This window comes from Rhipicephalus sanguineus, chromosome 3 (genome assembly GCF_013339695.2).
Source record: "Rhipicephalus sanguineus isolate Rsan-2018 chromosome 3, BIME_Rsan_1.4, whole genome shotgun sequence".
Classification (NCBI taxonomy): domain Eukaryota; kingdom Metazoa; phylum Arthropoda; class Arachnida; order Ixodida; family Ixodidae; genus Rhipicephalus; species Rhipicephalus sanguineus.
The window spans coordinates 25,064,659-25,082,335 of NC_051178.1; the positions used below are offsets into that span (position 1 = coordinate 25,064,659).

The 17,677-nt window shown below is 45.6% G+C and overlaps 1 protein-coding gene across 1 annotated transcript in view; it reads right to left on the reverse strand.

Moving 5' to 3' along the window:
• Positions 1-16,764: 16,764 nt before the first annotated feature.
• LOC119386503 (uncharacterized) overlaps positions 16,765-17,677 on the reverse strand; it is a 35,898-nt gene continuing 34,985 nt past the window's right edge. The window contains exon 7 of the mRNA XM_037653769.2: positions 16,765-16,948. Coding sequence (XP_037509697.2) covers positions 16,765-16,948 — 184 coding nt within the window. The remainder of the gene's footprint in view (positions 16,949-17,677) is intronic.

The following is a 17,677-nucleotide window of genomic DNA, read 5'->3' on the forward strand; positions in this document are numbered from 1 at the left end:
TGCGTGGGGCTCGGAATACTAGGTTCACACCAAGCTTTGGGACACTCGTTTCATGTAGGCGCGTGCGCAGGGTTCCCCTTCAGGGGGAGAAGGTTCATCACGCCCCCCCCCCTTCCTATTAAGTCAATGTATGGGGCAGACTTTGCGCCCCCCTCTTCTTAGGTGACAAGGAGGGGGGGGGGGAGGCCTTGCCCCCGCCCCCGTGCGCACTCCTATGCTCCTTTTAGCCGGTGAGACGTCCTGTGAAAGGACGGCATCACCTCGATGTTCCTTGTCTGATCTAGTGGCCGCGGGCACGTGATTTTCTTATTTTTCTGGCCAACATTATGCCAACTATTTTCAATACGCTATAATGTTGGCCATTGGCTCTCCGGCATTCCTCAAAAATGTTCGGTGTGCCATAAAATGGCCTCCTTGTTACGCGACGTTACAAATCTGTAAAATCTCGGGGCACTAAAATGACGTTTGCACACTCACGGCCGCTGGATCAAAGCGCATTTTGATCCAGCGGCCGTGGCACACTAAACAGCGAATTCCTATATGCTGAACAATACCTAAACTTTTTTTGGAATAACCGGACAGTGTCTCATTCTGAACGTAATTCAAGAAGGCTGCCCGCCAATCACATTGGCAGCGGCTACTTATAGCAGTTGGCGAGATGCATGGATTCATATGACTATAGTAAATGTATGTGTTCAACTGTAGTATAACGATGTTCAGCTGTTTGTGCGCGTATAAAATACAACTCTTTGAACTCATCCTTGCTAAGAGAGTTGAAGAAAGAGAGAAATAAACAGGGCTGCGTTTATGCTTCTTTGCCATCCGAGATGTATTTCGTGCTGTACAAGTCAATTCAAGAAAAATCAAGACCAACTAACCCGGCTGTTAATTCAGTCTTCTTTGTCCAGAAAGGCGTGCAACTTGACCATTTCATTATTCCGGTAGATCAAGTTGCAAGCTTGAAAGCTTGGCTTCGCAGTGTGCTCGTCCATTGTCTTATTCGTCGCCTTCTTGCAAGCCGCTGCGATCGCTGCAAGCTAGCATATAATAACCAAGGCTAAGCAAGTTGATCGGAGTGTAAAGCGGAAACTTTTTTTACTACTTCCAGTTTGGCCAAGCTAAATAAATTCGGCAGATCCCATGCCTTGTGGGGATCGGTGTTATGCGAAGCAGTCAGCGAGTGGTTGTCTATGCGGCACGCTTGGCTTTGAGCCAAGCGTTACGAGGTGGATCGACGTGTTTTGGTAAGCCAGGCTCATGGTGCATTCCCGGCCGTTTCGCTGGCTTGATATACACCAAAATTGGTATTGCGCGACGCGACTGTATGACGAACGTAAATTAGAGGTGGTAACATGAAAATGATGACATGCGTGTCATGTACGACATGATTTACATGGCAGGCTCATGGTGCGCTCGCGGCTGTTTCGCTAGATTGATATACATCAAGATTGGTGCACAGTCTAGTTGGGTGCACAGTGTAGCGTTATGAGGCACGTCGACTACACTGCCGTTTAAGGGGTAACCTATGGTCTGACGTAACGTCAGCAGTCATTTTAGGACACAGACGTGAGTATTATTGAGACGAAGTGCACTTTAAGGTGCGACGATGTGAATACCATACGTAACTTTCGTTAGCGTATTTTCCGCGGTCAAGCAACACTTGTATATATAGCTTGCTGAATCATAGGAATAAAAATGTAATGTTTATTAGAGTTCTATGAAAGCGCAGCATACACAGGAACCACAATTGACGTTAACCTGGCATGACGCCTTTATCATATGAGTACATATGTAATGTTCATTTCTTTGTTATAAAATTAGACAGCCAGCACTACAACCACAATTGACGCTGCACCGATATTACGCCTGCATAGGGTCTTTTTCTAAGACAGTCTCAAGACGTGGTGCGGCTCTGCGGTAGAATGCCTGACTGCCATGCAGAATGCTTGGGCTCGATTCCTATTGGGATCCAGATCTTTATTCTTTCCGTTCGTCGGGTCAACGCTATCCATGTCATTTTTCTTTACGCTGTCACATTTAAATTACCAATGTCTGTTCTCGCCGTTCCTGGGAAGATATAAACTGTCAGTCTCCTGTGGCGCATACCCGCTTACCGTATACGAGTATGTGCCACATGTGTCTGGAGCAAAGGGTTTGACGACGTACGCGGCAGGATTTTAAATGCGAAGCATTTCTCAGTGAACCTTTGGCACTTTGAGCGTTTCTATCTATATATCTATCTATCTATCTATCTATCTAGCCGTCTACATCTGAGTGCTCTTATGATCGAATATGACTGTCGGGCCATGACGTGAATAACCTGAAGATCCTGTCGCGTGTGTCGTCAAGCCCTTTCCTCCAGACACGTGTGGCACATACCCGTTTACCATGGGCCGCGGTGTACGGGTATGCGCCACAGGGGATTGACAGTTTTATCTACCCAGGAAGGGCGAGTACAGACATTGGTTATTTATTTATTTATTTAATTATTTATTTATTTATTTAGTAAATGCGAAGCATTTCTTGGCGAACCTCAGGCACTTTGGCCGTTTCTATCTACGCATCTATCTATCTATCTATATCTAGCCGCCTACGTCTGGGCGCTCTCCTGGTCATCTCCATAACTTGTAATATACCAAAATTGGCATAGCAGGGGATCAGTGTATGACGAACACGATTCACTGGTCGTGACATGAATAACGCAAAATACCTGTCACGTACGTCATGAAACCCTTTCTCTCACTCACGTGTGGCACATACCCTTAAACCAGAGTTAATGTTATGCGGGTATGTGCCACAGGTGATGCAGAGTCTCAACCAACACAGTAACCACGAACACACACACTGACACGCAAGGAAAGTGATAATAACAATAATTGTGGGGGTTTTATGTCCGAAAGCGACGATATGATATGGGAGACGCCGCAGCGAAGGGCTCCGCAAATTTTGACCATCGGGTATTCTTTAACGTGTACCGAGATCGCACACAATACGGGCATTCAGCATTTTGCCACCATCGAATTGCGACCGCCGCGGCCGGGATCGAACCCGAGACCTTCGAATCAGCAGCCGAGCGCCTTAACCGCTACACCACCGCGGCGCACGCAAGAAAAGTGAGGAAACTGAAAACAGAACACCCCTGGAAGACGCTCAACTACCACACACTTGTCCTCGTGGCTCGCAACGTGCACCACGTGTATTACGCAAAAACCGCGTCAATGCTTCCTACAATAAATATGCTGAGAGTACCAGGCCTCTCATCAATACCGGTGACTTCAACATTTATTTATCAAGACCAACAACGCTTCGACCTTATACTGCGCGAAACACGGATTGGATGTGGAGAGAGCATCAGAAGACCTCGCTGCCACGTCCACGACAGACGGCATCATAGATCATTTCATCGTAAGAGGCATCCAGGATTTCCACCAGCTGCACTATACCTCGCACTTCACTACACTTAGACTCCTCATAACCGCTATCACGAACGGAACCGATAAACAAGTCCCATTCAGCTGCTGGTGCTGATTGATCACGGTGATGATGACCTTGTTCAAGAACTGTCAAGAACCCCTTCTACACATATACACGGGTTCGTGAAACGTGCGTGCGTTCTCCGTCATAAAGGAAAAATATAAGCATAACAACTGTGACTATTACTGTAACGTACTAGCAGTGCGCCTGCGCGTGCCACTCGGCCATGTATTTATCTAGGGAAGCTTTCCTGAATGAAGCTTAGTTGCGAGTAACGCCTGTCCTGTGCATCTGTGTTCTTTCTTTGTCATGTTCGGATTCGCGCTATGCGGTATTGAAGAATATAAGCACTACATATCAGCTTACCGCGTCTGGTGTTGGTAACACCCATGTTGCTCTTGCCATCGTTACGCAACTGTAAACAACTGGTTATATAATACAGATGCTACTCTTCAACATATGAGTGTGCGTATACCATTTCCACATTTTTCTAGCGTAATTCCGTAACGTCTCGCTCAATATGAAAAATTACGTCACAGTCACCATCTCGCGCATGCTTCGCATAACATTGATTCCCACGGTACGTGGGATCTGTCGAATTTATTTATTTATTTATTTATTTATTTATTTATTTATTTATTTATTTATTTATTTATTTATTTATTTAAGAGAATAGTGCCAGTCTGAATGCCAGACCTTGGGCAGGGGTGGGCGGTACAATGAACATAACAATGTGCAGGAAGTACAAAAGTATGAAATGTTGAGCGGAATATACAGCATGTAAAGGTAGTGTTTAACAACAACAAAAAAGAAAGAACGCTATGGTTACAGTCCACAATCCCAACAATGGCTGTGCCATACAAAACAAAAATACAAAAACCATCCGAAAACAGTGCAGAGTAGGTTATGTTCTCCGGGTAAAAAGTACAAAGAAGTCACCAGGTTCCAACGGTCGTGAAAATAAAGTCGCCTACGATAACAATGTGCTTGGTGATGCCTTATCATTTTATTCTTCGTCTACCATGTCGCCTACGATACATGAGTACACCCGGGCGTGTTTAATATACAAAAGCGACAAAATTGAACATCAAGCTATCAGTTTGACTAAGATTTGTACAAGAATAAAGCCCACTGTAAAAATGAAGTATAGTTACCAGACAGATGGAGCAGGTAACGCACGAAGAAACGATTTCAGATCGACACTTTCAAGAACCTCTGGGGGCAAGTTATTCCATTCGTTAATTGTACGGGGAAAAAAGGAGTGCCTGTATATGTTAGTATGGCAAAGGTGCTCGGTAACTCTTTTAGGGTGGGAGGAGCGCGTTTCGCGGCGCAAAATTGGTTCGATGTAATTGCTTTTCTGTATTGCTAGTTTGTCGTTATATATGAGATACAACAGCTTCATTCTTTCGTGGTAACGTCTCGACCCCAAAGTTTCCAGTTTAGCACTTTCCAAAAGAGCTGAGGGAGAAGTATCGCGTCGGTACGCATTAAATATGAACCTTAGAGCTTTTCGCTGCACCAATTCAAGTTTATCTATGTTAGCTTGTGTGTGCGGGCCCCAGACAGCCGGCGCATATTCTAGTATTGGTATTACGTAAGTTTTATATGTTTGTAGTTTAGTCTCGCGGGTTGCCTTAGCTAGTGCCCGTCTTAAGTAACCTAATTTTCTGAAAGCCTTTTTCTCAACATAAGATATATGCTCGTTTCATCTTAAATCTGATGTGATGACAAGGCCAAGGTACGTATGCTGCGAGACGAAAGACAAGGAATGAATGCATGGGTTGTATTGGAATTTTAGGGGATCTCTTGAGCGCGTTATGGTCATCGCCACAGTATTTTCTTTTTCAGGTTTATGTTCATTTGCCATTTTGCGCACTAGTCTTGATTTTTAGATAAAGAGTTATTTAATAGAATTTGGTCGCTGCAAGCGTTAACTTTTTGATAAACCACGCAGTCGTCTGCGAAAAGCCTTATTTTAACTGGAATGTCACGGACAATATCATTAATAAAAACCAAGAAGAAAAGAGGCCCGAGGATGGATCCCTGAGGTATGCCGGATTGGACAGGCGCGGACGACGAGTTGATTCCACCGACCATGACGCACTGGTGCCTGCAGCTCAAGTATGCTTCGATCCAAGCCAACAAGGAGCCATTTTTCAGAATTTGTTTTAGTTTGATAAGTAGCTTACGGTGTGAAACGCGGTCAAACGCTTTTCCAAAATCAAGAAATAATATATCAATTTGGCTTTGTTTGTCTAAACCAATGGCAAGGTCATGTACCATTTCAAGCAGTTGCGTAACCGTCGACATGCCGCGTCGGAAGCCATGTTGACGACTGTCTATTATGTTGTTGCTTTCCATGAACACAGAAAGGTGCTTGATTATGTGTTCTAGAACTTTAACACATACGCATAACAGTGATATTGGCCTGTACGCAGAGGGTATGGACTGGTTCGCTTTTTTTTTTTTGGTATGGGAGTTATTTTGGCGTAACGCCAGTCATGTGGAAGTTATGCTCGAGAGAACGATTTGCGGAATATTAGGCTGAGAATACTTAAATGCGACAGCGTGAAGAAAAACCGATATCGGCCGCGTTGACCACACGAAGGGAAAGAAAGAAAATCAGGATCCCAGCAGGAATCGAACCCAAGCATTCTGCGTGGCATTCAGTATTCTACCACAGAGCCACGATAGGTCTATAAGCTGGTTTGTAAAAACAGCCTATGCAGGCATACTCTCGGTGCAACGTCAATTGTGGTTATGGTGCTGGCTATCTGATTTTACAAGAAAGCAATACACACTATATATGTACTCCTACGATACAGGCGCCATATCAGATTAACGTCTGCGGTTCCAGTGTTGGATCCACTTTTATAGCAGTCTAAAAAACATTACATTTGTATTCCTACCACTCAGCAAGCTATATTGAAGCATTGCTCGATCCCGGAGGAATACATTAACGAAAGTTGCATATGATATTGAAATAATTGCACCATAAAGTGCAGCCATAAAGTGCAGCCCTCACTCTAACGTGAGGGCTGGCGTTACGTCGCACCATAACTTACTGTTTAAAGGCCAGTGTTATCGACGTGCGTGGTATGCCAACGATGTGCACACAGCTACTACACTTACAAAAACACGTCGATACACGTCGTATGGCTTGGCTCAAAGCCATAAAATACATTTCAATATGTTAACAGCGCATATAGAACGATTAGGAAGGGACGAGACAACAGAGGTAAAGAGCGCTAGGTCTATAAACTGGTCTATAATACTTATTATTATAAAATACATCATAGAAGTACTCGCTTATTGCTTCGCACGAAACCGATTCCCACAATGCGTGGGATCTGCCGAATTTTTCACGTTATTCATGTCATGACCAGAGAGTCATATTTGTCAAAACCTCTTACCCTCCGCATCCAATTTTGGTCTACACCAAGTGACGTTACGGAGGCGGTCATGTGAGCACCGAGACGTAGGCGGCTAGATAGATAGATAGATAGATAGATAGATAGATAGATAGATAGATAGATAGATAGATAGATAGATAGATAGATAGATAGATAGATAGATAGATAGATAGATAGATAGATAGATAGATAGATAGATAGAAACGCTCAAAGTGCCAAAGTTTCGCTAAGAAATGCTTAAGAAACACTATAGAGCAGCGGTGACGCTATTCCTTTTGGAAGAAAAGGAATTTTCTGAAACAGGAAGAGGTATATGACCGGTCCATAAAGCGTTCGCTGGTTCCCGCCTATATTTGCGTCGCTGATAGTTTAAATTTCAGGTCAGGCAAAACAGAATAAAAAAAATCACAGCATATCCACGGAGTGAATGATGATGAGTGGGCGAAGCTGCGGAGGTTCATCGGTAAACCGTGAATCTTCCGTGAATTCTGCCCAGTACATCATCACCGACGTGAGGTCGGGCGCGTTTATACTAAAGGTTCGATGAGTTATGACGACTTGCAGCTCACTTTAATTTTACATGTACGCTGTGAATTTTCATTGTTTAGAAAACCATTGCTTTAGAAAACACCTTGCGTCTTTCGTTAAGCAGCTGGCGTCTTTTTCGTTTTGCTTTAGAAACATCTGGCGTTCTTTCGTTTTGTTTTTACAAAACATCTGGCGTCTTTCGTTGGTTTATTTCATCAATCAACGGCGTTTTGAACAAAATTTTTATTGTTTAATCACGCACAGGAGAAATCTCACCAGGCACTACCTTGGAGGTAAACAATGGCTGCTAATGGGAATGAGAGACAGAAGAAGTCGGCTTTTAGCTAACACTTACACTTCTACAGAGACAGAAGAATTCGGCTTTTAGTTAACGCGCACGCTGCGAATTTTTTATTGTTCAACAACGCACAGGAGAAATCTCCCACCGGCACCACCTTGGAGGTCAAAGGGTAAGACTTGTTACTCACTACTACGAGCACGACGAGGGACGAACGGGCGCCGCCTTAAGGAGCTTCGCCCCTAAAAACATAACAGAGCGAGCGATCTAACGCGTACGAGCCCCTGCTCAGCGGTAGCCTGCTCTGCAGTGCTGGAGCGCAAGGTGCGTAAGCGTCGCATAAGCACTTGCACCACTGAGAACCTACAGCGCGTGGTCGTGAGACGTGGAAGCGCAGTAGCGATTTCTCTGTTGAAGGAAAACTTCGCCTCAGTTGGTGGTTTCCCAGTGTGCAGGGGACAGTGACCACCGCCGAAAGTGAGGGGGGCTCTGCCACCGTAACTTTTTTCAGTGCGGGGGCTAGCGCCTCCCTTGCCTTCCGGGTAGATACGCCTATATGGATGGATGGATGGATGGATGCTATGAGCGTCCCCTTTATAACGGGGCGGTGACATATCTGCCACCAGGCTCGAAGGAGAAAAAAAAAGAAAGAAAAAAAAACTTCCTTGTTTCATGTTGTCCTAATGCCTTATCAACATTGATTAAATCTATGTTATTATACCAAAAGTATAAATTCACGGTCCATCTCTCTGCCTCTTAAGGCAGAATGACCTTTTTTTCCCACAATTATTTATTTTTGTTCTTTATCTCTACTTTTCTGCCACCAATACTGTAACCGTCTCTTACTTATTTCTATGGCGGACGTGTTCAGCTTTCCATTGTTGTCCCTAAAACCCAAGGCTTCATGTAGACTCGTGCCCACACGTATACCTGGGTGAATATCGCCACATTCAATCAGTACATGTTCCATCGTTTCCTTAGTTCCCCCGCAGCATGTACATTGTTCTTCTTCGTTACTGAATCTCGCTTTATAACTACGCGTTCTAAGGCAGCCCGACCTTGCTTCAAACAGTAAAGCGCTTCCCCTTGAATTATCATAAAACCTTTCCTTCCTTATTTCGTTTTTTACCTTTTCGGTAGTTACTCAGAGCCGGCTTCTTTTCCATCGCTGTCATCCAATAAGTCCTCTCCGCCTCTCTGACCTTCCGCTTAATGCTCCTTGTTGCCATATCGCCCGCACTGTCAGCCGTATATTTACTGCTGAGCCTCCTAGTTCTTTTTCTCCACTGCGTGTCAACGCTTTTTCTATACAAATACCTGAAAACCTTCTCTGCCCATCTACTCTTCTTCATTTTCCTCAGCCTCTCTTCGAATCTCATTTTGCTCTGCGCTTCCCTCACTTCAAAGCCTGTCCATCCCATATCACCCTTTACAGCCTCATTTGTCGTCTTCCCGTGAGCGCCCAACGCGAGGCGGCCCACCGTCCTTTGATTTACATCCATTCCTGATTGCACCTCTGACTTCATGCACACCACTGAGTTCCCAAATGTAAGCCCCGGAACCATCACACCCTTCCACAGCCCTCGAAGCACCTCGTACCTATTGTATCCCCATAAAGCTCTGTGCTTCATAATTGCAGCATTCCTCTTTCCCGTTGCTGCCGATGCTTTCTCTTGTACCTCCATATATCTATCCCCCTCATTTACCCATACTCCGAGGTACTTGTACTCGCTTACCCTCGGTATTTTTTGGCCCTGTATGAAGACCGCATGGTCTTCGCGATCATTGAATACCATCAATCCACATTTTGTTGCACTAAATCCTAGTCCTAGAGCCTCACATTCCCTTCCGCATATATCTGCCAGTCGCTGTATATCATCTTGACTGTCCGCAAATAAGACAATATCATCAGCATAACATAGACCTGGAAGCTTCTGCTCAACCATCGTGCCGACCTGTTTGTGTGACAAATTAAATCCAATGTTGCTACTTTCTAGCGCTTTTTCCATCCTCGCCATGTACAGCATGAATAACAGCGGGGACAAAGGACATCCCTGTCTCAGCCCCTTGCTAATGTCAACGCTGTCCTTGCTACTTATTCCTTCCCATTCTATACAAACTGTATTTTCTCGGTATATTTCCCTCAAAAGCTGTACACAGTTGTCACCTATGCCCACTTCCTTCAATATATCCGACAAAATTTCCTGATTAACGTTGTCATACGCCCCGGTGATATCTAGATAAGCTACGTATAAGGGCCTGTTTTCTATTTTAGATATTTCTATACACTGGGTAAGAACAAACAGATTATCGTCTAACCGCCTGTCGATTCGAAATCCATTCTGAAGTTCTCCCAAAATGTCATTTTGTTCTACCCACGCTTCTATTTTTAATTTTACTGCCTGCATCGCCAACCTGTATAGCACCGATGTAATTGTTAGCGGTCTATACGAGCGAATGTTATCCTTTTCTCCCTTGCCTTTATAGATTAAGTTCATTCTACTTTGTCGCCAACTGTCTGGTATTTCCCTCTCCTGTAAGCACTTTTCTACGGCTTTCAGCAGTGCTTCTTTAGTGTTATATCCGAGTTCGTTAATGAGGCTGACGGAAACCCCACCTAAGCCCGGAGTAGTGCGCTTAGGAATTTTTCCTTCGGCCTTCATCCAATTGAAATTCTCTAGTACTACATCTTCGTCGGTTGCACTCCTTTGCGTACTTTTACTCACCGGGGGAATCCCCTGGGGGACCTTTTTAAACGAATCGGCTGTTATCTTTCGGATGTAACCTAGCGCTTCATATCCTTCCAATTTATTTCCTCCTTCATCTATCATATGTTGTTGCATTGTGACAGACTTCCTACCCAGCGCTTTTAGGTGGCTCCAAAATATCCTAGGCGCGGCCTTCTTCTTTTCGCGAATCTCTGTCATCCAGCGTTCACTTTCACCTTTAATTTTTGCCTCGACTAATTTCTGCACAATGGATTTTTGCTCTAAATATATTTCCCATATTTGGTTGACTTCGTCCCGTGGCCGCTTCTCCTTTTTTGCCTGTCTGTGCTCCCGTGATGCCTGACGTCGCATCTCGATCGCTTCCCGGATTTCTTTATTCCACCAACTTTTTGGCTTTTTCTTTCCTTTCCAACAAATAGTTTTCTTGTCTATTTCAATTTCTTTCGTGATTACATGTAGCAGCTCACTATACTTCCAGTCTTTGCCTGGTAGTTCGTCTACTTTTTCCTCGACTCTTGCGGCTATATTTGTTATTTGTTTGTCATTTAGATACGAGCTGCCAAACTTTGATTCTATGTTCTTATTTTCAGTTTTATATCCCATTTGTAATATTATGCGTTTATGATTACTACCCAAGCTGTTAATGCCTTCTTCGTCTATTCTCATCTCTCTAAGTTTGTCATATATTCCTTCTGTCATGAGACAGTAATCAATGTTCGATTGCCTGTTTCCGACTTCCCACGTGACTTCCCACACTTAGGCCCCACGTTAACTATCTCAAGACTATGTTGCTCGCAGAGATCTAGCAATAACTTGCCATTGGTGTCTGAATATCCGTCAAGGTCATGAATGTGAGCGTTCATGTCCCCTAGAAGGATTATTTCGGCATCATGACCAAATTCTTTAATATCGGTGCTTATGCATTTCACTATCTCCCGATTCTTTTCTCTGCAGTTATTCCCTGTCCACAAGTAAGCTACACCTAGCCACGTTTTCTTTCCACCTACTGTGCCCGAAACCCATATGTGCTCTGAACACGTTTGTTTCACTCTCTCCCATTTTGTTCTGCTATGAATCAGCATTCCAACCCCCCACCCCTCCTTTCTGATGTGATCCTGTTACATCCTTCCCAAACATAATTTTCAATATGTGGTGGCTCTTCCAAGTCTCTAAGGTGTGTTTCTGTAACCGCATAAACTCCTATCTGTTCCTTGTTTAACTGTCCTTCAATATCTAACCATTTTACCTTTTTTCTGCCATCCTGCATGTTAATGTAACTAATTGCAACACGCGCCTTCTCCATTCTTTTACCTTTTCTCTGTTTTTTCGCTATACTTCCTGTCAAAGAGTCCCCCTGGTTGTTTTCCTCATTACAAGCTACCCTGGGCACCGAAGGGCCCGCGTGCCCCCCAAAAAAGCTACTGCGCGTCCTGCAAGACGCCAACCCGCCTCATGGCCAAGCCTCCTATCGAAGTGTATTCCGTCTCTTCGAAAACCACCCCACCTGTGCACCTCTCTGTTTATTTCCACTACCTCGATGCCTTTCTCTCTACTCATCTGCCATATCTCTTTGTTTGCGTCGACAACCGCTCTTTGCAGGTTGCCGTCACCTGCAAAGTGACTAGTGACGGCAACCTTTGCAGGTTGCCGTCACTAGCGGTATTGTGCATACCACTATCTGCACCTGAGGGGAAATGACGCGCATGTCATCGACCCATTTCGCCAATGTGGTCGCTAGTTCGGCTGATTCTTTACTCAAGACGTCGTTTAGACCTCCCGCGATTATCACGAGGTTACGTCCATTAGACTTAGTTGCGAGTTTTGCGCTAGCTTGTCTCATCACTGATCCCAGCCTATGTCCCGGGAACTTCCCTATTAAAACTCGTTTGTCGCCTCTCACCCTTTCCTTGACTGCTTCTGCGCATGTAGCTAAATTCGAGTCCCCGGCGATTATCACGTGATCCGACTTTTCTGCTGGACTGTCCCGCGCCTGGCCACTGCCCCGGTTACTAGCGCGTGCTACTGCTGTTGTTTTGTCCCCTCCCGTTCCCAAGACTACTTCGCGGAAGGTGGGTCCTGTGACCCTTGCACCTGTCTTTTCCAAACCTGTTTCCCCCTTCGCGCCTACCACTGTGGGGGTCGATGCCCCATTGTTCCCGCTGTCGCTTGCTTTCTTGTTCACCATGGCTACCTTTGCTAATCTCTCCTCGGCTGACTTAAGCCTTTCCGCCATAGCCATCGTTTTTTTCCGCTCTGTCGCTACCGCTTTCTCCAGCTCGGAGATTCTCACCATGAGCTCATTCTGGGCGGCCATCATTATTTCCATTTTCGCCTCTAACTCGCATTGCTTACACTTGGCGTCAGCTCTCTCTGTCGTCTCATCCTCACAAACCTCTACTTTCCGCCCCATTCCGCATCCTGAACACTTTACGGTCTTTTTGACCATGGCTATAGATCGTTCACACGGCGGATTGGATGCACTTAAAGCCAAATGGTATCACAAAACTCCGCAAGTATGTTACACTTCAAAGCACCTGGGCAACTTTCAGCCACGTGGTGGCCGAACAAACAAATATTAAAAAAAACACCCGAAGCGACTGTCACACCAGTTTGTACCAACAGTACAAAGTTGTAAGCTCTATTAAGCTGCAATCTAGTTGCTTAACTAAAAAAACAAGCTCGAATCATGCAAAAAAAAAAAACACTTATCTGACGCTGTCATTCCGGAGCCCACGAAAAACACGTCCGTCCTCTAGCAGCACCAGTAGCAGCACCGTATGAGCTTTCAACTCATTTCATTGGCGGCGCGTTTCACCGCTACTGGCGAGTTAAATAATGTCATGTGACCCGCGAAAACAGAGTTGAGGGTAGGTATGGATGCTATGAGTAGGGCTGCCGCCTCGCGGTGTGTAAATGCGTTGACACGATTGCACTTCCTTTGGAAACGCGCCGAATGGGCCGGCCGTATAGCGTGGGCCGAAGCAGCAGTGCAACGGCGCGTTGCCGATGCTAATCGCAGAGGCCATGCATTTTTTCGCTCTACCGCTCCCAGACAGCGACACCACCCCGCGAACCAAGAACACTAAGGGAGGAAAGTGTGAGAGATAAAAGGCGCGTTCGTGTGGCCCCCTTCATCTGTTGACGGTAGCTTCGAGCATCCGTCACCAATCTTTGCAGACCGAGCGGTCATGTCTTCGATTCCCGTCTACGAAACTTCTTCCTTTACCATCTGATAGTGTGCATTTTGGTGAAGTATTTTCATGACGGAAATAAGTCATGAAAGTCTTGGTGGACCCCGGCATAAAACACTTTCGTGTTAAAAAGCGGCGTGGTCCGGCACCACGTTGTTTGTTACTATGGAAACGGCGTCAACAATACATTGGACAGAAAAGCAACAATAGAGTGCAAGCTTCACCTACGTAGGAGCTTTCAACTCATTTCATTGGCGGCGCTTTTCACCGCTACTGGCGAGTTAAATATTGTAATGTGACCCGCGAAAACAGAGTTGAGGGTAGGTATTTTTTTTTCTTGTATTTTGAATTTTCCAGACAGAGTAACTTCGGTCTGCCTGCCCATATCGTGGCCGTTCTTGCTGCACTAATCTGTCCTTACTTCAGTCTACGCAACCCGCGAGTAAAAAATGGGGAGTTGAATAGTTTTGGAGGGCCTCTTTATTAAGGTTGCACCTATCATATTCCTTTCCATGGCTCGCTGCGTCGTCCTCAATTTAAGTTGAACCCTCTTTGTAAATCTTCAGGTTTCTGCTCCGCAGGTAAGTACCGTTAAGATGAAGATATACCTTTCTGTAGAGGGATAGTGGTAAACTATCATGATTTGATTTGCAGGACGCGCAGTAGCTTGGTATTCATGATTTGAGAATGGCTGCCAAATGCGCTCCACCAACGCTCTCTAGAGGGTATGGGCTCCACTTAATTCTTATTCTTATAGTTACTTCAGTCTCATGGTAAAACTCCGCCGTCAGCATGCCTGTCCTAAGCTTGCTGACGTATTCCTTCACCACCGTTTCCTCGTTACCCATCGCAAAGCGCTGTTCTCTTCCGATAGATGTCGAACATTACTTTAGTTATCTGCATATTAATTTTGAGGCCTATTGTTCTGCTTTCCTTGTAAAATTCAGTAATCATGATTTGCAATTCTCCACTGATTTACACATCAAGGCAATGTCATCAGCGAATCGCAGGTTACGAAGGTACTCTCCATTAACTCGTATCCCTAACTGTTCCCATTCTAGGACCCTGAAACAGGGATCTGTTTAAGAGGCTATCATTATTTGCTGTGCCATACAGCCCATTTCCATTCCTGCTTAGATCGACAGCTTAATACCTCAAACACGTTCACCCTAACAAGGCTGCGAACAGATCCACGAATCAGCAGAAGTTTAGCGAGTCAGTCCAGCGGACTTTTATTGTCCGGCTTCAGGGCGTCTCAATCGCATGGCTGCAGTCTGTCAAGGAAGTCAAACAGTAGGCGACGTGCACCTTGCACGTCGGGCGTCTCTTCGCAGCGGCGCAGGCGGGAGTAGCTTTGTTCCAGGCATGCAGACCAGCTGGAACGAAGGAGCCTGCGCAGTGTGACCAGCGATTAAGGTTAAATAAACGCAGCATCTCAATGTTCACGAAACAAATAATCTGAACTGAGACCATCGCGGGTGCCGTGCTTTCGCCCGCTGCGCCACAAAACCCGAACGCGTGTCGACTCACATGCGCGAAATACCCGAAAAGCGCCAGCGTCTATGAGGCGTCTTTAACGCAGTCGTATCTGAAGTTACAACTCCAAAATAACTACGCTAAAAATTCGAAGGCGCAGTTCTACTCCTGACCACAGCGACCGCATTTCGAAGGCAGGAAGGCACGCGTAGTACTTACATTTAGGTGCACGTTGAAGAACTGCAGGAGATGGAAATTATTCCGGAGTCGACCACCGCGGCGTTCCTCATAATCATATCGTCGTTTTGGCAAGTAAAACCGCAGCAATTATTATTTACGGTACGATAGCCTGAATGATGGCGGGGGCAGTCCGACTGTACAAGGCGAACCATTTACTTTAAATAATTAGATGCTTGATTACAGAATGCCTTCAGTGAAAAGCCATCTTCTCAGTATTGATCCTTGCGACACACCGCCTGAAGCCTTCTGCAGCTCACATGGGGTTGCACTGCCTCCGGGATCGACCCACCTAGGTTTGCTATGCCGCCATATATATACGTCATTTTATGTGACGCCTAGTGACATCACGATGACGCCACAATGTTTCTGTGACCGCTTTCGGACCGCTTCGTATCGACGTTGACGGTTATACTTTTCGCTTTTTATGAGGCACCTAAGGCTCTCGCCATCCGCACTGTCACACATGACGCTCTTAAGCCACATGATGAAGCAATGTTCGCATTTTGTTTACTGCACTGACATGGTACGACTGCTCTATGTCACATGTGCAAGGTATGAAAGCACTGGTAACATTTCTAACACGAGTATTGCGTACGCGATCTAGCATGAGTCACGTTGTCTCACCTGCACTGCTCGCCTGTCCTGGCGATCCCCATCAGATGCCGAGCCAGAGGCTTGGCGACGTCACCCAGGACGCATTCGCGGAACACCTTCTCGTCCCAGCACGAGTTCGTTGCCGTCAGGTCTGCGTCGACGTTGAGCGCGTGACTCATAACGGCATCAAGGTTGGAACAACTGTCGTGCGACTTAAGTTGCGGTTTGCTTGCTATAAACAATCCATTCAATTTGTCTGGTAAAGAAAAGAGGATGCCAGTTCAGCACGCACCACTTTTCTTCACCAGTGAGTAAGTCTCATGAATAACTTCGCCAGGAATTACGAGGATACGTGCTAATTTTCATGCGGCACTGGAAAAATTGTTGTTTTAGTTATCATTTTTATTTGCTTCTTACCTAGCACGTAGTATAGGTTTAGTCGTGAAAGCCTGTTCGATTGCTAGTGGCGTTATCAATTTGTAATCCACATTTTATTTTGTTTACTTTGTTTGATTTTCCCCTCCTGCTTGGGCCTGTTGTGGCCTGCAGTATTGTGAAATAAATACATAAGTAAGTTTGCCTCAACCTCTGCAGTGAAGTTTTCATATACGCAAAAAATGTCACCGTAATATCACCACTCTTCGTTATATAATTTATAATTAATGGTAAGGTACCATCAAAATCCCCAACTCATGCTAGGTGGGGACCTTACAGTATACGGCTTGCCACTGGCCGCTGAGACTATGACGCAATAAATTGATAGCTTGTTAATTATAGCTTGTTGGTCACCACCCAATGTAAAGCGTTCTAATAATTGCTTAGTTCGTGATGCATGAGGGACGGAATTTTGCTAGCGACTTACTGGCCAGCAGGGCGGGTGGTGCGGCGCACAGGGTTTGCTGCATTGCCGCCGTGGCCAGATGGAAGCGGTGCATTGTGCCGGTCTGCTCAGGCGTGCACTTGTCCTGGCTGTCCTCTGGTCGGCACGGAGCTGGCTCTGTCCTGCGTGTGAGCATGCGCAGCAGTTCTACACACTTCAGAGAAAGTACACTGGCGCCGCCAATGTCTCAATGCTTCGTCGCGTCGAAGTAAATTCTCAACGGCGCACATAGCTTTCTCCAGTGCTATCATATTTTAACCCACCTCCCCTCTTCCTCCCGCACCTGTTACCAAGACGCGTCATGTGTGTGGTGTCAAGAGCCCCGCGAAGGGGAAACGCGAAGTTACGACGCGCGCAGCAGCTTCGTGTGGCTATAAAAAAAAATTCGGCAGATCCCACGTACCGTGAGAATCGACGTTATGCGAAGCATGCGCAGGAAGGATGCTGTGTCGCAGTTTTTCACATTGAGCGAAACGTTACGGAATGGCGCTAGGGAAATGTGCAAATGGTATATGCACACACATATTTTGAAGAGTCGCGCATGTATTATATAAGGAGTTGACTAAAGTTCCTTAACGATGCCAACAGCAACATAGGTGTTACCAATACCAAACGCAGTAAGCTGATATGTAGTGCTTATATTCTTCAATACTGGATAGCGCGAATTGGAATGGGACAATGAAGGAACACAGATGCACAGGGCAGCCGCTACTCGCAACTAAGCTTTATTCACGAAAGTTTCCCTTATATATACACGGCCGAGTGGCACGCGCAGCCGCACTGCACACACGTTACAGTCACAGTTGCAATTCTTCGAGTTGCGTTACAGTTATGCTTATACTTATTCATTA